This window comes from Perognathus longimembris, chromosome 5, assembly GCF_023159225.1.
Source record: "Perognathus longimembris pacificus isolate PPM17 chromosome 5, ASM2315922v1, whole genome shotgun sequence".
NCBI classification, from domain to species: Eukaryota; Metazoa; Chordata; class Mammalia; order Rodentia; family Heteromyidae; genus Perognathus; species Perognathus longimembris.
The window spans coordinates 84,201,103-84,224,775 of NC_063165.1; the positions used below are offsets into that span (position 1 = coordinate 84,201,103).

At 47.8% G+C, this 23,673-nt stretch overlaps 1 protein-coding gene across 1 annotated transcript in view; it reads right to left on the minus strand.

Annotated features, from left to right (window-relative positions):
* Positions 1–23,673, minus strand: part of Mbnl1 (muscleblind like splicing regulator 1) — a 78,060-nt gene that overhangs the window by 27,220 nt on the left and 27,167 nt on the right. Inside the window, 1 exon segment of the mRNA XM_048347235.1 lies at positions 2,429–2,599. Within this exon segment, the coding sequence (XP_048203192.1) occupies positions 2,429–2,599 (171 nt within the window).

Sequence of the window (23,673 nt, forward strand, 5' to 3'; positions counted from 1 at the left end):
GGAGGAGGGGGAGGAGGAGGGGGAGGAGGAGGAGGAGGAGGGGGAAGGGGGAGGGGGAGGAGGAGGAGGAGGAGGGGAGGTGGAGGAGGAGGAGGAGGGGGAGGAGGAGGAGGAGGGGGAGGGGAGGAGGAGGGGGGAGGGGGAGGGGAGGGGGAGGGGGAGGAGGAGGAGGAGGAGGAGGAGGAGGAGGAGGAGGAGGAGGAGGAGGAGAGGAGAAGACTCAGCCTAAGGGAGCTAAGGTGATGCCAGCTACTCGATTAAAGAGGCCTTGTTGCTCTGTCCTCCTGCTGCGGCTCTGCTCGGCCACTGCTTGGGTTGGGGTCGGGGTCTTGTCTTCAAGCCCCCATGTGCACGAGCGACCAGTGCCCGTGCCATGCGCGCGGCCTGGCTGTTTCCAGCTATGAACTTTGGTGTGCGGTGGCACACCACCGTCTTGGCCAACAGCAGATCCCAGCATCCTGCGTAGCTCTGAGTCCTGGTGTGATCACCCTCCCCACACACAGCCGAGCCAGGGTCAGAATCTCACCTGGGGTTTCCAAGGCAACTTTCCTGCATAAAGCCTTCTCTACAGGTATGTAAAAATCCCAAATACTTTAAAATCAAAATAGCAAAAGGGTTTCTACGTATCTTACCAAAAAAACATTTGAATAAATTAAAATTGAATACCTTGAATAAATTAAAATTTGACACAGTCATCTCAGGACCCTGTAGTCACCTATCTGAGGAAATGGGAACCACGCCCCCATGTACTGAAAGCTGACATGTCACTCTTCCGTCTACCCGAGGGCTTTTCTAATAAAAGCATTGGGAAGCAGAGCTATTACCCTGGTGGCTCTCGGTGACTGTGCACACAAGACACCCCTGGTCTCTGCTGTGTGTGTGATAACGCGGGCAGCTCAGCCCACGGCCAGACTGAGGGTGAGGTCTGAGAACAGTCCAGGATGACCACGCAACAGGTGCTCCAGGCTTGGGTCAGGGCCCGGGCAGGGTGGTCCTCTGCAGGCCTGGCAACAAACCTGTCTGCAGACCTCAGAGGTGGAACCAAGCTTCTCCCGCCCAGGGGAGATCGATGGGCTCATGTGCTGGCTGACCTCTGACACTGGAGGTGAGTGTCAAGGGCAGGAGACCTCGGTTGTCTGTAACAATGACTACAACTAAAGACTTTTGAACCAAATGGAAGTTCATGCTATTCCAACAGGACAGGTAAAATGAGTCGATGTCATAAAAAATACACTTAACTGCGTGTTTAACTGAGCCTCCAACAATGAAATAAAAAAGATGATCTTAAAACAGACAAAGAAGCCACGATACTAAGTCTCTCCCACCTCAACTGTATAGAACTGATAAGAGGTATCACTGCCAAGGGAACATGAAGGTCCCCACCTCAAAACACATTCCCTCCCCTCCCTTTTTTTTTGAATGACTGTTGCATTAAGTTCTAAGAGAGAATAATAACCGCAACGAGTTCAGGTGCTAAAAATGTGTAAGGAAAAAAGGCGACAATGAGCGTATCAGAACAATATGGGTCTCCACATTCCTCTGCTTGTGTAATATTGCATAAGTTAGTGACAAGTCAGTAACACAATTACTCTAATCTTTGCAAGTTTATCAGCCAGTTTATCAGTTATCTAAATTTAAGTAGATAACTACAATATCACAATTAACCTAAAAAAACTGTCTCTGAACACATGCACACCAAAATTCGGAGAGTTAAACGGTTGTATATATTCATATGAGGCAAGCATTCTACCGCTAGGTCACATTCCCAGCTCCAGTTGTATGTATTCATAAATAAGCATTACCCCACACACTTGTACGCAAACATTCAAGATCCATGACTACTCATAGCTTACCAAATGTATCCTTTTAAAAAGAAAAAGTGCTTATAGTTTCTGCCCTCCTATTTGCTTGCCTTCTGATGAGACTTCTAGGCCCATTTTGAGGATCCTGTGAAGCAGCCTGGCATTTGCGACTTTAAAATGAATCTCAACCTAAGCTTTAAAAGAATCATTAAGCCTCCTTTTCAAGGAAGACAACTAAAAGGATTCTTTTCAAGGAGGAGGAAATAGAGACCTGTTCTCAAAAATCAAAGTACATGTGCCCATTAAAAAAAAAAAAATCAATATTGACTTTAAAGGTAGCTTGAGAGGCATATGACTCGACTAATGACTTCCAGGACTATTTTAAGTAAACCACGTTAACATCTACAAAGCCTTACGATTTATTCTGGAGAAAGTTTTAGAGAACAATGCAACGAATCCAGTAGCAATGGTTTTGCTAGAAGCTGAGCGACTTCAAGGGTAAAGATGGCTGCGGGTCTGACTGTCTCTCGCCCTACACCATACTGGGCTACAGATGCTTCCCCGGTTTCCTTAGCACCAGCACGGGCTCGCTCGTCTCCGAGGGCAGTGGCGAAGGGTGTGCTTACCACTGGCTGCAGCGGGGCTCCCGGCATCATGGCATTGGCCAGATGCATCTGCTGGGCCAACATGGCCATGTTCTTCTGCTGGATCAAGTTATTGCGCCCGTTGATCTCCAGCTGCGTTTTCAAGTGTGGGGGCGGATGAAGATATTTGCAGTTCTCTCTGGCGCAACGACCCTGGAGAGACAAAAGTAGCACGTGTCATCGTAACGAGAACGAGATCAGCCCACTGCAAAGCAAAAATAATGATGAAGGCAGGCCATCCGAGTAAACCTATGCTAGGTTTGTCACGCTGCATTCCTCATAACCATTTTTTAACGCACATTCACAGTGATACAGCCAACCCAATGCACCCAGATTGATAAAGGATTAAGACATTTGCAAAAGTGTAAAGTCCCCGAGAAATTTATTTTAATAATTTGAGCATTAACTAGAATTCTAGATTCAAATTAAAGACCAAAAACCAGCAAACCTCTACAAACTTCCAAGGCAAAAAACTAAAACCAAGAATGTGAAATGAAGAATATCAAGTTCTGACATTATCTTCCCAGTAAACTTCAAGGAATACAAAAGAATCTGAATCCTTAAAAAGTGGGTTTGGAGAAATCAATGCACTTGTTATCTTCAGTAAAACAAAATTAAAATTACTTTGAACCTCTCTCTATAAACTCCTACATTAGGATATTTATGGCCAAATAGAAAATGCTCATATGTTCTCATTGTATATTGATTGTAACTACTAAGAAATACTGTTGAAAATGCAAGTTCTACCTTTCAAAGATAAATGTAATTCCCACTTCCCAACAACAATAAAAAAAATCAGAAATGACTACTATATTCACTTTCCAAATAGTTGATAATCCAATCTTTGAAGAAAGAAAATAAGCTACTATAAATTATAGCATAAATACTATAAATGCAGATAAGCCTGCTTTAGGGGAGGCTTCTTCCTATCAACATTATTTGTTAAAGTCTGGAGGAGGCACCACTAAAGATACTGTCAAAGTGTACTGACTGTAATGGTCTCATCAGAGACACTGACAGTTTCTTTGACCAATAAATCTATCGGAAACTACTTGTAAGGATAGAATGTTAACTTTAAGTCAGCAGCCTCATTCTCAAGCTTTCTTTGTTTTTTTCCCCCTATGGAAAAATCAATATAGCTTAACTTGATTTATGGTTGCAAACTGACTATGAAAACTGATATTTATGTGTGTGATAAAATGTTGCACTCCTGATTCGAATGCTCTGCTGCGACTCTTTCGGGGGCCTCTCTGTACGCTGGGGCAATATAGGATGCTGTCTGTTATTTTAACAAGACGGACTTGACATCAGGGCAGCAAGACGCACAGGCCCACACAGGCAAGGCGGTGCAGATCTGGACACCTGAGGTAGAAGGCCCGTGCTAGAACTCAGGGTTTCATGCTTATGATGGACATTTTTGCTTAGTGCTTGCACTCTAGCACCTCAGACACAGCTCCACTTCCAGCATTTTGCTGGTTAACGGGGGATATGATCCGATTTGGGTGCCTGGGCTGGCTTCAAACCCGGATCCTCCTATCTCTGCCTCCTGAGTAGCTAGGATCATAGCCATGAGCCTACAGGCATGCAGCCCATCACCACCATTTAAATTGCAGGTCAAACAAAATAAAAGCCAAACATGAGCAAAAGGTAATGCTTGTGATGGCTATTAGTTGTAGCTATTAATAGGCCCACAAATCAACCAACCTCTACGTATATATGGCTTATCACCCGTAAAATGGCCATGTTTTGATATATGCTGAGCTCACAGACACATTGTTATTAGCTTACGCGCCTCAGCTCAAATAATCAGAAACGATTTCAAATCACAAGAAAAAGTGTAAAGCACAGCTTGGCCAAATAAATAAGCTCACAGATGACAGTCTATTGTGGTCAGGGCTATCTAGACAAAGCCCCTGGAGAAAACCTGCCACCATTTCAGCACAAACAACCTGGCTGAGAGTGGGTCTGTTTCTCAATACCCCCACTTCATACTTTTCACCAGTGCTGGATTTACCTAAGCAGAGATAAGTGGAGTGGGTGGACACAGGGAACTCACGCTGCCCATTTCTACCCCGTCCAAAACCAGTTACAGAAACAGCCAGGGCCTGAGCCAGGCCTTGCCCCTGACCACAAATGCCATTCCGCCACCTTCCTGACACAGAACTCCCCATCCCAGCCCCCGAGTGCTGACTGGACCGACACGGAGAAAAGAAACTGCGTCGACGGGTGTCTGTGCATCCTGACATTTTCAGTGCAAGCGCAGGCCTTTGGCTTTCCCTCTGCATTTGCCATATCATCTCGGAGAGAAGTGCCAGGAATCGCCAGCCAGCGTCCAGCCCATCTCTCCTTCTATTGGACACTTACTTTTAAAGAGCTGCATTTCTGAAACGTTAGCTGTGGATGTCTGGTGAGAAAGGGCTTATTACCACCTGCTTCTCCCACCGTCTGCAACCACTGCTCTGGAGGTGGAGGGATCTGGCTTAGCATTTCAGGTAAGCGACATAGCAGGAAGCACTACAGAACACAGTTGTGCAAAGCCGCAGGATTTCACGTTGACACGCAGAGGGGGAAAAAAAAATAGGCTAATCTTTCCAAGTGATAACAGACTTTGTTTCCTAGAAAGCTCCGAAACTTGTTCGACGCTGACTGCACTGCTGAGTGACTGTGGTTTCACAGATAAAAAGGTCAAGAGTAAGTTGGGATACACATGGCCAACGCAGGGGCAAACTGAACGGCATTGTTTCTTTTGAGAGTTGACGTCAAGACGGCTCTGTGGCCGGCGACATCCGTCTGTTCCCCACACCACATCTCAGCAGACATTTGCGGAGTGGACCAATACTTATCTCCTCAGAGACGCTTCAAGATGGATCCCCACCCTACCTCTGCTCTAGTGACAAAAACTGACGAAGGAAACAGAACGACAACTAAACTTAATACCACACCACGATTCTAAGTTACAACGACCTAATCGGAAATTAAAAGTCACAGTGAAGCTCGCCACAGGAAGAGACGAAAACGCAACAGGAAGCCCGAGGGTGCGTGACAGAGGGAAGGAGGCGGCGGCTGAAGGAGCGGCACGGTGACACAGAGTGACCTCAGGGCTTCTCCGAAGTCACTCTCATTCTGCCACACCCCCCAGGCCGAGTACCACCCACCACCAGACAGAGTGCCGCCCACCACCACCTCAGGGCTCTGAGAGCAGCGAAAGCTGACGCTCACAGAGCATCCTTCCCACAGACATCCTTTAGAAATCACCTACCACCGTGCTCCCTAAGGCGTGCTCAAGAACACACGGAACGGGACTAACGAAAAGCATGCCAGAGACACCAACGCGACGCGAGCAACGTTGGAGAGCAAAGGAGAATTCAAGACTTCTAGTCTAGGCCACACTCATTGTTTTACCTTTCTGCTATGCTTTCCGGAAGGGTGTTGAAACCAGAGCCCAGAGCTTACGAGCCCGTTGCTTTACCACTGGCCCCACGCCCCTAGAGATCCTCTACTATGATCCGTACCTGCGTCTCTTAAGACTTTCAGCTCTGGACTGCAATCCTCCCCGCTAGGCCTCGCTCGGGGCGGGACCACAGGCAGGAGCAGCCTGTGTGTTAAGATGGAGTATTGTGCTTTCACTCGGGGTGCCTCTAACGGTGATCTTCCAGATCTCCCCACCCTGACTGGCTGCAATTACAGGTGCGAGCTGCTCTACCAGCACTTCATTTGCTTCATTCAGTTTTGTGTGTGTGATCGTTACCTTTAAGTAGCTGTACAAAGAGGCTTCAAGTCATCCTATCTGTTCCATTTGTTTTCCATTATTTTCCTATGCCTTCAAAGTAAAAGCTAGCTGTCAGCCTCCGGCAGTCTCCTAGCTCCACATGAACGCAAGGGCAGGGACTGAAGACGCTGTTGTGAAGCTACAAATGCCGTGACTAAAAGAAGGAAAGAAACGTGTTTACACGAATCTTCACCTTCGATAAAGCCTATGCTCAAACAGTTGTATACGTGTGCGTGTGTGTTTGGTATATTTATATATTAGGTGCATAGTAAGATATAACTTAGAATCAAACAGAATAAACCGAGATGACAATTTAGAGAATGGAAAAGCTATTTCCTTGCTCTTTTTAGTACTTACTGAAATATCTGTTAATGATTAAAAACAAAAGGATGCCTAGAGGACTGAGTAAAGAAACATAATTCAAAAAAAAATCAAAATTGTAGCTACAAGTCGGCACAAATGATTTTACATTTCTAATTTACTTCTTTCAGTGAACACAAAGAATGTTGTGATTCGTGAAGTCAGAATCCAAAGAGACAGGGGCTGGGGATATGGCCTAGTGGCAAGAGCGCTTGCCTCGCATACATGAGGCTCTGGGTTTGATTCCTCAGCACCATATAATACAGAAAATGGCCAGAAGTGGCACTGTGGATCAAGTGGCAGAGTGCTAGCCTTGAGCAAAAGGAAGCCAGGGACAGTGCTCAGGCCCTGAGTTCACGGCCTAGGACTGGCCAAAAAAAAGAAAAGAATCCAAAGAGACAGATTGTTTTCCTGCCAGATGGTAAGTGTGGGGCAGGATTAAAATCACCGAGGAACCTTCCATAGAGGAGCTCATGAGGGAATAAACGCTGCCCGGGCGCCAGCTCCCGAGTCCTCAACCCTTCGCTATCCCCGAATTCCCAGGTAGGCTGCTCACATCACCGCCATTTGTTTCCGTTGTTAACCCAAACTTCCACTGAGCTAGATGAGATAAGCAAACATTTTAAAAACACTTTCTGCAGAATTCATTGCTCACATCCTCGCCACATCTCTAGAGGGTTATTTAATAACTTCCTAGTAAAAAAATTCTTACCAGTTTTTCCCAGCTGATACAAATTTTGCCAAAATAAAAGCCAACAGCAACAAGGGCTGTTAAGGCATGTGGTTCTCGCTCCCCAAATGTGTTATGGCTTTACCAAGTGTTTAAATATTGATTCGAGTGCTATTCTGTATTATAGTGCCGTGTAATACTAACACACACATATATATAACATTTCTTCCTTTCTGGTTATCTTTAAGTAGTTGTCATTCAGCCAAAGAAGTTGATGAATACAATGTGTCTTAATCAATGTCACCCTTTTTGTAAGTTACAGTATCTAGTGGTAGGAAATATGACACTCACTGCAAGAAAATATTGCACTTTCCTCTCGCACAGAATTCCAACTCACACATTCTCATCACCCACTTGCTTTCCTCCAGTTGACACAAGTTCAATTAACTCTGGGTATCCGTCTATTGGCTTTCTGTGAGTGTTACGGAAAATAAATGCATGCATTTAGCACACAGTATATGTCATCGCTCTTTGATGTGTATTTCCTGTCAACCCGCTCATTCCCATACAGGACTGCTGGCTTATGGCAGCACACACCCCGAAACAAGTTCAGAATAAGAGGGTGAAGACGGCCAAGCACAGCCCATGTGCCCGGCACGCACACAGGACCTCTCCCCCTCTCCCCATCTCTCCAAAGGTGGCATCTGGGGCCACGTGAATATTATAGGAGCATTCCGACACACCCGGCTCTCTAACTGCCAGGTGCTCCTGCCATTCCCACTGCCTTGCACACAGGAGCGAGCGTCTAAAATAATCCCTCATTGAGAGCCAACCCCTGCTTCACAGCTACGGAAAATCGGCAGGAATTGAACTCACTGGCTAAAGCTGCCGTGACAAAATGGCAGACTGGCTAACTTAATAAAAACTAATTTTTCCCATCATTTTGGAGGCTAATCACCTTTGGAGGCCACTACTGTGCCATCTTCTTCATGCACAAAGGTGCAAATAGGTAATTCTAGTACTCTGGAGACTGAGACAATAGGATCTTGTATTTGGGGCCAGCTTGGGCATCAAAGCAAGTTCCAGGTCAGTGGGGTTACATAGTAAATCACTGATTTATTTTATTAATAGTATACAATGTCACACAATGAATATGTAACATATGCTTCTGTATATGCTACAGATCAGGCAGGAAAGTCCATGAGACCCTTATCTCTAATTAACCACCAGAAAACGGGATGTGGAGCTGTGGCTCAAAGTGGTAGAGCACCAGCCTTGAGCACAAGAGCTCAGGAACATGCCCAGGCCCTGAGTTCAAGCCTCTTGACCAACAACAATACTATACATTCACTATATTTAAATCATATTGAATTACTGTATGGAAAATATATTTAAATATATTAACCATAAATTTCCATTTGCTCTTATTCCCAATTGAGGTAATTGAGGTAAGTAAATGATATTTTTCACTATATAATTTTCTGTTTTTAATACCACAGTGCTCTTATATTTATTTCATAGATCTGTCGTCTAAAAAGGAAGAGGCTATTCTTTTTTTTTTTTTTTTTTTTTGGCCAGTCCTGGGCCTTGGACTCAGGGCCTAAGCACTGTCCCTGGCTTCTTCCCGCTCAAGGCTAGCACTCTGCCACTTGAGCCACAGCGCCGCTTCTGGCCGTTTTCTGTATATGTGGTGCTGGGGAATCGAACCTAGGGCCTCGTGTATCCGAGGCAGGCACTCTTGCCACTAGGCTATATCCCCAGCCCCTATTCTTGAAAGCACGTACACAACTTCTGATTTTAATTTTTTTTTTGGTCTCTCAGGTGACAATATCAACAAATGCTTAGTACCAGAAGTGAAGAAAGGAATTAATTCTCCTCTCATTTTGCTAGGCAAGTAATCCTCAGTACTCTAAACCTACTGTCACATAAATATAGTAATCCTAGTCAGCAGTTAAACTTTTACTTATAGATGTGAATTGTGTCTCTTCATCCAATCAACATAACATAAATGCATGGAGCTCAATTCGACCTCAGAATTGAGTAAGAGAAAAAAAGAAGCAGAAATGTATTAGTGTGTTTTCATTGAATTGGTCCAACATCTTACAGTTAGTGTGCCACAGATAGGACATTTCCAAATGAAATACAATCTAAGACAAATTTAGACTTTTTCCCTTCCCTGGGTCCATAACAAGTTCCTGTTGCTACACATAAACATATTTATCTGCTCCTACATGTGCTCTACCGTGGCTTGCTTAATTATTGAGACGTCAGGTAAAAGAATCGCACAGACATACAGCAGCATGAGTTTCAATGTGCGCTTTATCACGGCCGGAAAGAACGCGTAGCCGGCCGTGGGGCTACAAAAGGAATTCCTTCCTGCCCATGGGGCTGATCTGCCCTAAACAGAGCCTGTCAGCCAGACTTCACTAGCTATTTAAAGAGCCATTGCCAGAACCCAATGGCTGTTCTGGGCACTATTTTGTAGAACATTCCTCCGCTTTCATGATAAAGATTCTTGGACTTGAAAACCAATACTGACATTTACAATTTCCCAAAATATCTTCCCTCCTGACGCAGCCTCGGGCCCGCTAACTCCGGCCCTGGGACACCATGACTTTTCTCCCGGCGAACTTCGGGGCTGCGATTGCGCAATCTCCATGAATCATCTCGGACGTGGTGTCCCTGAAACCCTACACCTCGTCTCCCAGGCCTTGCGTAAGGCCTGAGCGTTGGGGGTGGGGGGGGGAAAGGGGGGCGGAAAGTCACACACCCTCCGTGACGGACACGCCGCCGCCGCCTCCCGAGACAGCTCGTGTGTCTGTGAGGTCACACGAACAGCTGTGGGTCACACCAACCACCAACACGGCGTTCGCGGTGGGGGAACCGCAGAGGCCCTGGAAAGATCTGCTGCGCAGCACCGCGTGCGGTGGAATTCTTTCACTGTCTCCTTAAAACCAAACTCTCCTCCATTCCCCAGAACCCTAAAAAAAAAAAACAGGGAACACACTGCGGGAAGATGACCTCAGAGTTCAAGCTACGCGGGCGTGGCTGCCATCCACTGGCCGTCCCAGTTCACCCCCTCTAGGCCCAGAGACGGTTCTGGTGGACCCCTGAGCCAAGCCAAGACCTCTGACCTTGGGGGGCTCCGTGGCATTTGCCAGGTGCCCGTGCTGTTGGCTGCCTCTTTATAGCATCAGAAAACTGAAAATGCCGCATCACTATGTTTCTATTATTTTTCCAACTGCTTCATTTTTTTTTTCCTTCAGCACAACAACTGTTTGTAGCTGACACTGTTCCCAAGTTCTGTGAGTTCCAAATCAGACACTCCTCAATCCTGGCTAACAATTAAAAGCCCTGACATTATTGACACAATAAGATGAATGGATCTATTTGTAATGTGCGCTTTTTAGTAGAGAAAGAAAAATGAACGTTTGATAACAGGTACTCAAGTCACTCTGCCATTATTCATTCAGTGGATCACAGCATGACTATAATGTATTTCTAGGGCTTTCCTGAGGATAAAAAGGAGATACACGTCCTAAGTCAAACACATAAACTTTCCTTTAATTCTCTCTTTCAAGACATTTTTAGGCAGTTCCTAAACAAGACTTGCGCCAGGCTCCAATCCAGCTACAAAACAAAAACTCTCCATCTTAAGATCTCCCTTCCTGAAAAGTATTAATTAAGAGACAAATGATCTATTTTATAATAAAAGAAATGCTACAATTTACATAAGGCTCCCAGGTGTCAGGTGCTGCCTGCAAGGATGTTAATTCTCTCAGCATCACAATCCGTTTGTATTTTTCTGTCACATTTTACTAAAATACGGTGTAAACAAACTGCCTGAGACACATCATGGGAGCCAAGCAGTTTACCAGCAGAGCCAGAGCTCGTAACCACTGAAACGGAGCGGCGGTCCTCTACTGACCTTCACAGAGTGGTCGACTACTGACCATCTTTCCAGAGCGATGGTCACGTGAGCATCTTTACCAAGTGACAGTCATCTGACCATCTGAAAGCACAACGGCTCCCAAATCATGGGCCGTTTACCCTGGAAACACCAATGACTGCCAGACCAGGTCACAACCGTGCCAAGGATTTAACTCCTCTTGTTCGTCCTTTGGGATTCGCTAACAGAAGGCGTGCCAGCACCTCGGTCCTCAGGGCCGCTCAGCGTTACAGTGTCACACAAATGAGAGCAGCCGACAAGGGGTGACCCACTGAGAAGTGTGTTGCTCTGGACCACCGGCTGCTTCACACTCAGACATAACGTGCTCGAGGGCCCTCAGCCCCATCTCCACATCCCCAGGACCACCGGCTAAGACCCTGCTCAGCCACCAGCTCCCTCTCGGACCAGGTGCGGGGCGGAGAAAGCCAATCGCCCAGAAGCCTGACGCGTCTCTGTTGGATGCCAACTGCGGCGGCGGCAGCAAGGGAGAAAAAAAAAAATCCCTTCAAGCAAAAGAGCAGCGTCACAGCCCTGGTCACCAGAGCCCCCCCCCCCCCGCACCCCCTGCACCCCAGGGGCTTCCCCTGCACAGAACGCAGCCCCCCCCCCCAACACAGAGAACGAGCACTCTTCCTGCGTCACCCAGAGGTGACTGTGGCGAATGTGTCGGGAGAGCCATGCGACTTGAGAAAGGCCACGGAGACGGGGTCCAGGCCCTTGAACTGTCCCGGGGTTCCATGGCCGTGAGGGGACGAGTCCAGCTAGCAAGCAGAGGTCAGCAACTCCATCCAGCTCTGGGACTTTGCTCAACACCTCCCTGGGTCGGCCCTGAGGCGGGGGGACTGAGCTCACCGAGCACGCCAAGGCTCAGCCACCCCCGCGGGCGAGGTTCTACCCCGCAACCTGTGTCTGCCATGGGTTCTCCAGTGATGAGTTCAGATGAAAGCCGGGCTGTGTTGGGCCCCACCGGAGTGTCAACCGTGGCAACAGGGTTTTTAACGAGCCAAACGCGAGCGGGAGGGACGAGCACCGGCGGCTGTCACCTGCTGTGTTTTCCCTCGGTTTCACGTCCACGATACCGAGGCTGCGGCCCGGATCTGCGGCCCCTGCAGCACAGGCCCGGAGTCCGCCTGAGCACCAGTGCCGCTCTCCATACAGCCGGGCCTCCATCCCATGCCCCGTCCCCCTTAGCCCTTCCTACCTGCCCCCCTCCCTCCGTCTACCTTCTGGGTACCTGCCCCCGGCCCGTGACGGCTCCAGGGGGGCCTCGAACCTCAGCCTTCACGGGCCCGTCGCTTAGGCCGGGCTAAGGAAGCACATCTAACGCTCGGCAGCCTTGACACCCTGGGTCGGTGCCGTTCGTGGCAAGGCACCCTCGGCCCATGACACTACACCATGTGGCCTCAGGCTGGCTTGCCCGGTGCCCATAGGTACGTTGGCTCCCCCCATTGCTCTCAGCATTAAGAAACCGGGCCCCCATGACGTAAGCGGGAGAGGGAATGAAAACATAAATTACTTTCAGAGGTAAAACGTGATGCATGCATCAGAGTCGGCACACAGAAGTGTGGGTTACCAATAGTCATCTAACGTAAATGACACGACTGCCGCTCTATCACCCAGTGACGATCACAATACTGTGTCAACAACGCCGCTTTTAGGTTCAATTATAAACTGCCAGAGATGAAGTTAAAATCTTCCATAACGACTGAAAATATTTATGAACACAAACTGGCACATTACATCGTTTCAAAAAAAAAAAAAGAAAGAAGAAATGTCAGCACGATTACTATAATTTGTTTTAGAAGACCACGTACTTGGGTGAAACCTCTTCGTCTCTTGTTTAAAGATAATTACAATGGGAATCGATTCACAGTATGCACCGCACTTCTGACAATCCATCAGGTAATTGCTACGAATCTCCTATTTCCAGTGAGAAAACTGAGGATTCAGGAGGTTCCGCATTCGGCACGAAATGCCAGGATGACTGCACCCTGCACAGTCTGGAGGTGCACGCCGGGGCCAGGCCACCATGCGCCCCCAAAATGGACAAAGGCAACATACTTGCGGGCGGAAGAAAACTAACTTATTAACAGCAGATAAAAACATGTTTCCCTGCAATACAGATAGAAAAATGTAACTTCACGCATCCGTATCCCCTCTTGAGAAATCAACAGAAGTTAGATTATTGTTTTTGGAATGTTATTTGAGCATAGACTTGACTCCACAGAATTACCAGAGCAACGTGAACATCTTAGAAATATGGCGTACAAACACACACATGCAAGCACATGTATGCACATGCGTACACACGCCCAATCTCTGTGCTGGCCACACTAGACTGAACTACACTCGATGCCTTGCACAGTGCACGTCTTCCTTCCCGCAGACCTGGCTACTGTGGTCTCCCCACCACCCTTCCCTGCCTGGCTAACTGCAGAAGGAACCATCTCTGCGAAGGTACCCGCAGAGGTTCACAGCTTTGGCAATTGCTTTCTCAGCTGGTTCTGGCAGGTGACCTGTGCACCTGCCCCGAGGTATCAGCCTCAGTTGCTGCTGAGGTCCCCCAAACCAAGAACACCCTGGAACAGGATCCCGCTGGTGTCAATTTGAGTAACTGAGTAAAGGAATCTCATCAGGAAAGTGGACATGACAGCATCCATGCTACAGGTTTCCTGATTTCACCCAAACCAAAAGCGTGTGCCAAAAAAATGTGACTAATTGTTTTTTCCTTGTCCTAATATTTATTACAACACCCCACTGCACATTATCTCTAATTAGGAAAAAACCGTAAACAGTAATCATCAAAGCTCGTTTTTCCATCCTGGTCTGTAGGACCTGATACAGACCATTTTAATTTGTGATTTCTGAATGGGGCATTTCAGCTCCATTTCTAAACAACTCACTCTGGAGAATCAGAAAATCAAACTCAAAAGTCATTTTTTTTTTCTAAATTAGAGGAACCAACATAAAATAAGCAGTAGGTGTTTCTATGGTTGAAACAACTTCAGTGAATCATAATCCTATGACAAAGCTCTCAGTGAATCAAGCCAGGCTATGTCTCTGACTGCAACTATTTTCAGCTGTTTCTGAAATAAGGTTTGTCTTCTGTCTTATAGTTAGCACTTACCTATGAGTAACAACGAGTTGACATTTCATTTGTAAAGTAGTTGTTTCTAATATACAATGAAATTCTTTCTGTACCATAGTTGTTTGTTTATTCTTTTCAGGAACTCAGGTCAGAAAAAGATCATGTCGTGAAATGATCTGTTAATATCTGGACTACAAAAGCGAAGCTCAAACAAAGAGTCGTTAATTTACACCAGGATTTTGCTAACTTAAACTACTTTCTCAGGAGAGATACACTGAAGGTCACTTGGGAAAAATGGCAAAAATACTGAAACCCATAGTAAGAAGGGATTTATCATATGTTAGTACATAGGGTTGTTTTAGGGGAAGACAATATTAGTTTACCATGAAATGACCGAGCAAATCTTCAAGTAGACTCAGGTACAAGTTTATAAATCCTCAATCACTGTATTATTTCTGATTAAAACAAAACTTCAATCACTTGAGACATTCTACATCCTAGAATGGAAATTTCTTCAGATTTTTAATCTTTGAGGTTATTTTTTTACACTGAGATAGAAACTTTGAGATTAAACCATGTATTTCACTGGATGGCTCCTCTCATTAAATGGAGTTAACTTCCCTACCACCTTACTCTACTCTCTTTTTTACGCCCACCTGCTTCTTACGGGAAAATTTGCCTGTGTGTTGTCTTACAATAATAATAAGTCTTCCACTTATAAGTATGATGTGCCTGTCTTTTCCTGTGTGTGTGTGTGTGTGTGTGTGTGTGTGTGTGTGTGTGCATCCTCTATTTTAAAACCCCTTTAGTTCACGGAGATCATTTCTTATACCTCACCGTTTTATAAATTATTTAGCTCACCCAAATGATACTAAATAAATGACATTAAAGTAAGTGTCACAGACTTTTCTTTGAAAATTTTAATCTTTTTCTGTCTTATCTGATGCCCTACTAAAAAGAAAAAAAGGAGGAAGGGGAAGAGGAAGGGAGGGAGTAAAAGAGGGAGGAAGGGAGAAAGGGAGGGAGGGAGGGAGGGAGGGAGGGAGGGAGGGAGGGAAGGAGGGAGGGAGGGAGGAAGAGAAAGGAAGGGAGACAGGAAGGAGGGAAGGAAGGAGGAAGGAGGGAGGGATAGGAATAGGTGGGAAGCACATCATTATTTCTATGCTCAGACCTGAAGGAAAAAATTGCAGAGAACAGACAGGACGAGGGCAAAGCACTTTTCGCAAGCATTTCCTGTCAAGCAAGGGCCTAACTTGTATTACCACGAGCCAGCCAGAAAAGAAAACTCCAAGAGGCTAAATGACTTTTCCCAAGATCAAAGGCAGTATACAGAGCTCGGTTCTCACGTTTGGGTGTGATCCTTCCTCTGTGGTTTGATCTGTACCCCAGCCTACACCTCTTGGGAGCCGGGAGACCCTCAGAGGACGCCGGGCAGAGAGGAGCATGGGGCGTGGGGTCACAGTGGCCATGCCGAACCCTCGGCCTGCACAGAAGCCTTTGCCCGCGGGGGGGGCGGGGGGGCCAGGCAGGAGCTGAGCTCCCGGGAGCTGGGTGTCAGGGTCAGGATCCAAAGGACCCTCTGGACAGCAGCACCTGTGCCGGAGGCAGGGCAGGCGGAGGAGGGCTACACACCCATCACGCAAATTCAGGAGGAAGCGATCTGCTTACTCTGTACCGAGAAATCCAGGACCGCACGGCGGTCTGCACTAGTGAAGTGGGTAAGCACCGAACCGGTGCACCACGCCCTGCCCGAAACTCCTCCACCAGAACCGCAGGGCACCAAAATGGTCTAAGCAGGTGCCGTTTTGTGGCTGCGTATTCATCCATGTGCTTTCTGGTGGACAGGCTTCTTACCGGGAGCTAAGGCCGTAGTAAGGGGGGAGCTTCGCTTTTCCCAGCTGGGCCAGCCCCAGCGTCGAAGAAAGGAATACAGTGCCACATTCCACCACTCTCCAAAGCCTGGGACACAAGCAGTGACCCTCCCACTTTTCACACGAGACTTCTGAGAAACCAAATGATGTGTACAAAGTCACAGAGCAACTGAAGTGACCATGGCATTGGCCTGTTCCACAGGCATCATGTAAACAGACCTGGCCAGCTAGGTTCACAACCCGGAGAGGATCATGCTGGAACTCAAGTAAGCAGGTGGTGGCGTTTCAGAATGCAACAATTTCGCCAAGTGCCAGTGGCTCACGCCTATAATCCTAGCCACTCAGCAAGCTGAGATCTGAGGTTCCCAGTTCAAAGCAAATCTGGGCAGAAAAGTCCCCATGAAACTCTTAGATCCAAGTAACCACTCAAAAACCAGAAGTGGTGCTGTGGCTCAAGTGGTAGAGTGCTAGCCTTGAGCACAAGAGCTCAGGAACAGCACCTAGGCCCTGAGTTCAAACAAACAAACAAAGAATGCAGTAATTAGGAAATGATCCATACAAGACTCATTTCATTGTTGAAAAATACCCTCAGACAGGGCGGGGATGGATATAGCTCAGTGGGTCTGGTCTGATCCTCCGTATTGGGACAAGCAGAAAAGAAAAACAAAGACTGAACAACAGCAACCTTAAGCCGTGGAGTCCACTAACTGCTTATTACATTTTTGCACAGTATAGACACAAGCATCCAGCCTGCCCTGTGCAGAGACTCAGTTTTGCTCCAACGTATTGCTTCCGCCTTTACCAAGATAGCTACAGTTGTGTGGCTTTAATTTTCTATAAAATCATGAAGGAATTTTATCTGATGTTTTTAAACTGGCAGGTACATTTTGGAAAACCTTGTAGGATGAATTGAATGTCAGTGACAAAAATAAATTCAGACTAACACCATTGCTCTCAAGAACTGCTAGAAAAGCTCTATAAATTAGACACTATTCTTTAGTAGGCTTCTTAGGAGAAAACGTTGACAACCAGTTCATATTTCCTATTACAAGCGAGAACATCTTGGAGAACTCTTCTATAGCTAACTATTCCACTAATATTCGAAACACAGTGCCAACCACTTATCGTGCATATGAAAGAGGAAGAAATGTCCACAACCTGTTATCGCCAGTCCATTCATTCATAAACACATTACTGGGTGTCTGTCAGCACACCGTGATAGCATATCGTTACACTGGATAGAAAGGAAATACAAACAGCCCTTCCAACCCATAAAGAGCCAGGTGCCGGAGACATGCGTGGCATCTCAAGGCGCTGGGAACAACACTGTCAGAGCCTCAGCAGGGAAGGCGCCGGAAGCCCTAGCACATCCCCTCCACCTGAGCAGAGCCTCTCCACGGCCTTCTCCTAGCCAGGGGGTTCTAGAGACGGCCAGGCCAGCGAGCCCGTGCTGCCTGCCATGCCACGGGCCAGCTCAGGACGCGGACGGCTAAGTGCTCACTAGAAGCACTGGGACCCTCAAGGTCAGTCCCCAGATCTAAATGCCCTGAGGCACCAGGGATGGAAGCCCGGGCAGGGTTGTGTGGCCTTCCCCACGGGCAGGAGGCCAGCCTGGGTTCTAGGTGCTCAGAGCCAGGCTGAAAACCAGGATGCGGACAGGAGACTGGAGGGCATTGGGACAGAGGCCAGGAGACTGAGGAGCCGGGGGCCTCTGGAGCACGCGTGGGCCCCTTTCCCAGTGCAGGACAGGAGCGGGCCCTGCTCCAGAAGCTCGCGTCCAGGCGGCAACTGAACCTGCCTCACACAGCAAAGCCTGGCAGGCTGTCCCGCTCCCACACCGTTCCTGCTCAAAAACAACACAGGGGCTTCGCTCTTTTCCGTCCAGGTGGACTCTCAGAAGACAGGCTTCCCCCTCGTGTTCCTGCACAGCTAGCTGCAGAAGTTTCCAGTCACATGCAGCACACACAAACACGCCAGGGAGCCGCCTCTGTAAGGCGTGTTCCTTCTCAAGTTCACACGCACGTGAGGGCAGGTGCAGAGCATGGAAATAAGCCGGGGAGCCGCCTCCTTTACGGATGCTCCTTTCCAGGTTCACCCTTCCCACCCAGTGAAGTAAACTGCCTAATTCTGCCACACAGAACAGAAATAGAAAGGGGTGACAAGAAAGGTGCAAGCAGACATTTCTTACTCAAAAACTAACGAGTAAGTAACACTTAGCATGTTTTGTGCTTCTTTTCTCAGCTTAACCACGGCCGATAATCTGGGTAGTTGTTCAACGATGCAGAAGTAGGAAAACCAGGCGGACCTTCAAAAGCATTCCGTTCATATTCCGAGGGCTGAGGGCGCACACGGAATGTAAACACGGGCACAAGGATCATTTTGTTGAACTCTACCCCGTCAGCCAAACCCCGGAGGGGCCATGTACCAATTTGGGGGTCAGAATTTTTGTCTCACACAGAGGATCTGAAACTTTTAGCAATAAAAGCACTATATAGCGATAAAAAGTGGAATACGCATCAACAGGATTGTAATTTTTCCCAAGCAGTAGAGTCTGTTTTATAAAGAAAGGTACTAAAGTAAGGCTCCATCTTTCCAGGTGTCCGTGGCCAGGCCCCCATCCATCCCTGCAGCGCTGGTCGGTGTTTTTCCCAGTATTTGCCACTTATAAATCTCACTGCCTCTACACAACGAAAGCAAAAATCACAGGACTGAATGGTTCTCACCATTTGTAGCTCATGCTCGCGAGCAGAGACGTCAAGTGTTTACAATTCACCGAGATGAGCGAGGGAAAGAGAGGATCGGTGTTTTAATGACCCCATTTCCTAAAATCTCATCCTTTCTTGCCAGAATAGCAGTGGAATGCGTCCATTAGAATTCTCAAGATGTGCCCGGGAGGTGGAGACGGCACAGGGGCAGCCGCCTCGGGCGCCTCCCCACGGCTTCCAAGGTGGGCGTCAGCACTTCTCCGGGCAGACGGGCTTTCCCGGGCCTCACAGATCCTCACAGAGGCTCGCTTCCTCCCGCGGGCGCTGCGGCCCTGGCATCGGCACACCAAAGCAAAGCACCGCCCAGGCCGGCAGGGGCCACGGCCCCCGGGGTTTGGGCTTTGCCACACACAAATCCGTGGCACCATGGAGGTTGTGCGGACCACGTGTCCAGACGAAATGACAAGGTCGGGGTGGGGGGGTGGGGGGAAGGGTGCGCGCGCACACGCCAGGAACTGGAAGAAGAAATGGAAACACAGAAGGCCGGGGAATTACAGGTGAGCTGTCAAGACTATGAGCAAAAGCTTAACCAGTTGCAGAGTTCCCACTGCCATGAAAACTTCCTTTTCAAACCTGGGACTATCACTCTTGGTAAGGATTTATTTGCGAGTATCTTATACTAGATATTTTAGGTATAGATAATTTTTATATCATTTTACTTTCTAATATTTTTCCCACTGCAAAGTTCCTGAAAACTGACCGATGAGGCAAGCTTCCCAGTGAGGCTCCTACAAGTACAAGCACAGCAGATGCCCGCAGCTCACGCCTGTAATCCCAGCTGCTCAGGATGCCGAGGTTTGAGGATTGTGCTCTGAAGCCGGTGCGGGTAGGAAAGCTCATGAGACTTTAATTTCCAACGAATCAGCCAACGAGCCCAAAAGTGAGCTGTGGCTCAAGTGGCAGAGTGCTAGCCATAGCCAGGAGCAAAACCACTCAGCAACAGCACTCAGGCCTTGAGTTCAAGCCCCAGGATTAACACAGCAAAAATAAAGAGAAGGAAAGGAGACGTATACATGCAGGGTCAAAGCCAGATACTGCCTCTTCCTCCTTATAACAGCCCCAGGTACAGTGTCCTCACCAAAACAGACACAACTATGCTCCTCTCTGACCAGGTGACACGGGTGGGGGCTGGAAGAACAGCTGTGCGAGGTCCTTTCTGGCACCAGCGCCTCCCAGCGTCCACCTTGTGGATCCCCGACGAGCGTGCCAGGCTCCCGCGCCGCGAGCAGGCCCTCCACACGCCTGGCAGGGCTGCTCTGGGGAGGCCGGGCATTTGCCACGGAGCCCTGGCTCCTGCTCTGCAGGTCTCTAGACCTGGGCGGCCTGGCCCTGCCCCAGTACAGGAATGGCACTACCGGACCACGCTGCCCATCTCCTCCCGAAGCCTGGCCTCAGCCCGCACGACACAAGCCTGCACATTGCAGTGTATGCGCACGGTGCCTACATCCGCCTGTGTGTCTGTGGACATGCCAATCATACACACACACACACACACACACACACGCGTCTGTGTATCTGCAGAGAGGGAGAGAAAAGCCAATGAATCATCTCTAAAAGCAAGCTCGGAGAATAACCCTCACTCCAGTGTGAGCATGGCAGGGATGAAAAGTAAGTCAATTCGTCTCTGAGCCAGAAAAGGACTGTTACTATCCTGGGTGATTATCACCTGCTTGCCTCTGTTTGCCACTGAATCTTGACTAAATGAACTCAAGACTTTCGAATGCACAACTATACAGTTCCATTTACTCCCTTCAAGTGTTAATGGTTAGAAGCCAAATTAAGTTTAAGATCTTTTAAGTCTTCCCTAGAAATTGTCTCGTGCTTGGCGAACCCTGGATATAGCATTTGCACTCCATACCAACTGCAGTACTGCCTGCTCAGGTGCAGGGCAGGGCCATAAAAACAACAAAGGTAACACACACACACACACACACACACACACACACACACACACACACGGAATAGCTCAAAAAACTAGAGCTTTTATATAAAGCTCACTGAGATAATTATGAAAGATACAACACCTGATCCTTTGCTGTAAAACAGTCCTTCCTGCATTATGTAATGCTAAAATCACCTCCGAAATTCATACCCCTCTCTCTCTCTCTCTCTCTCTCTCTCTCTCTCTCTCTCTCTCTCTCTGGTATGATAGGTTATTGAAGTCATACTGAATCTCAAAAGGATTCAAAACCCAGGAGGCACTGGGCGCCGTGTCTGTTTACTTCATCTATTTTTGTCACCCTGCAGTCGCTGACTCCAGCTCACCAAATACCTGCTGGAACATTCGGCAGCACTCTGTGTCCACAGATTAGATTTAGGAGAGTACAGCATACTACACTTGTTTCTAATAAATCAGTTTATTCTAGACAATCTGAGTCAAAGCCGTAAGCTAAACACTACAGAAATGACTATTTGAAAATAATTAAAATAAGGCTCACGAGGGTTTTTACATTTTTTTTTCTCAAAAGGGTTTTTACTTTTTTCCCCAAACTTTTTCTTTTCAGGTGAAGAAGGCTTTGCTTGCTTCACTTGTGGAAAATAAGCTAAGCCTGCATTATCAGTTGGCAAGATACACAATCTTGCTAGAAGCCCAGCACACAAATATATCATACCTAGATTATTTAATTTGTAAGTCCTGGCCTTGAACATCCTCCATGACACAGAATGATACCAAATCAAACTTCAAGGGTATGAAGCACTTCTAACAATTCAGTGTACCCAGGAAACATAGGCCTGAAAGTTCTCGCAGAATGTGCTTTGCCAATTAGAAGTTGTTGCCATAGCAACAGGCCTTAATGTATTCCACGAAAAATAGGGACAGCTTATGCTCTCAGCCATCAACATCTGAACATAAAATGTGGAAAACACGACAATTGCATGGAAAGATGGAGCTTCCTCCAGGAGCATCAAACAAACCCGCTTGTCCACAGAAAAGCCAGAGCTCCTTGCCTCAACCACAAATGTACAGCAGCCTCTATTCTGGAATTTTCCATGCATATTTTGCCTCCTATGTCACTGGAGCCTACAGTCGAAGTTTCTTTCCTAGAACTGAGAGCAATTTTTTTTTCTAAAGTACTCTACTAGATTTATATTTCCTACAAGTCTCCAAACACTGTGTTCTTTGAAATACAACTTATAAAATACCTTTTCAACTGCCCAATGGGGAAGGAGGAGGGAGATGATAACAAAGGATCCTTTGACGTTCCAAACATTTGAACGCCACGTGTTCCGCAGCATCTCCAGCGCGCCGCTGCCAGCTCCTGGCTGCCGGACACAGAGTTCCCACAGGGCAGGGCGGGAGGGAGGTGAGTGGCTGGGTCCCGTCTACGGCTGTTGTTCTAACAGCCCCATGAGAACGCGGGGCGGAGGCCGCTAGTCTCTGGGTGGTGACCCACAAGATAAATATTCGTGTTTTGTACACTCTTATCACACGGTTCCCAGACCGTACCCATTTCAGCTTGCGTGACAAAGCGAGTGGCACGTCGGAACTCTTTCCTGAAAGGACTGGCGTGCTGTGCTGCCCCGGTCATGGGCGGAGAGGACTCAAGGACAGCCCGCGTCTTCAGCGACACCTGAGGATGAGCCATGCCTTTCGTGGGACCCGAGGACAGGATTCAAGGACGTTTCTTTGTAAACTGCCAAATTTACAATTAAAATAATAAAAGTCCTATGAACTATTTATTCCTCCTCCAGTTGAGGGTAGCATTGCCAATCATCTGGAAAAGGAACTGTAGACTTCAACATCACCCATACTGTCTACCACTAATTACCCAGAAACAGGTGACTGATAGAAATGATGTCCCTGATTTTAACTATGTATGTGTTACATGAATGAAAGTAGCTGTTGGAATACAGGCCACACAGCCCCACTTTCTCTCTCCTTGGAGGCTCTGTCCCACTTGCAAAAGCTTATTTCAGGTCTACATTTTGAAAAGCAGCAAGAAAATGTCACTTGATTACCGAAAGGACACACACAGGTTATGTGTCAACTTCTCCTTTGCCTTATCACAGATAATGGATTGGACGGTCGGGCTAACTCAGCATGGTTGAGTGTAGAGACTGACTCGGTGTCCTTACACAGAGAGGAACCCAAGGCACATGACACAAGTAAGTCCCTTAGTCGCCAATTAAGGCTGCATTCTTCAAAATCATCACTGTTGCTGGTGTTGTTATTTTCCTCCAAGATGGCAGCAACACAGACTTTCAAGTCAAAGGTCCTAGCAGGTCCTTAGACCTGGCTGTGCTCCGGAACACATCCTGCTCTCGCCTTCCATCAACACAAGGCAGAGGACTGTAGTGAAGACAGGTAGAGATGCCCCGTGTGTGTGTGTCGGGGGGTGGGGGGGTCCATGTCAAGCCCCATGCTGGGGAGGAGGGAAGTCCATGGCATACTCTATGCTGTGGGGGGAGGGGAGACCACGATGCTAGGGCAAGCTCATTGCTGGGGCGGCTCCAGGCTGCCCCGGGACACAAGCGGCCTCTGTGGGCCTCCTCACAATGGACCTTCAGAGAGGCCCCTCCAAGTGGGTAATGTATTCCCTGCTCATCACACAATAGCGCTCTATGGCATCATCTTCAGATCTCTATTGTGTGAAGTGTAAAAATAGCTGCAAGCTGTGGAAGGTCGTGAAGTAAACACCCCGGAGCCGTGAGCTCACTGCTCGCCCAGTGCCCAGGAGATGACAGGAATCCAGGCCTGATGACCCTGGACCCCAACGGCCCGGGTCCTCGGTATCCTGCAAGCGATGCAAGGCC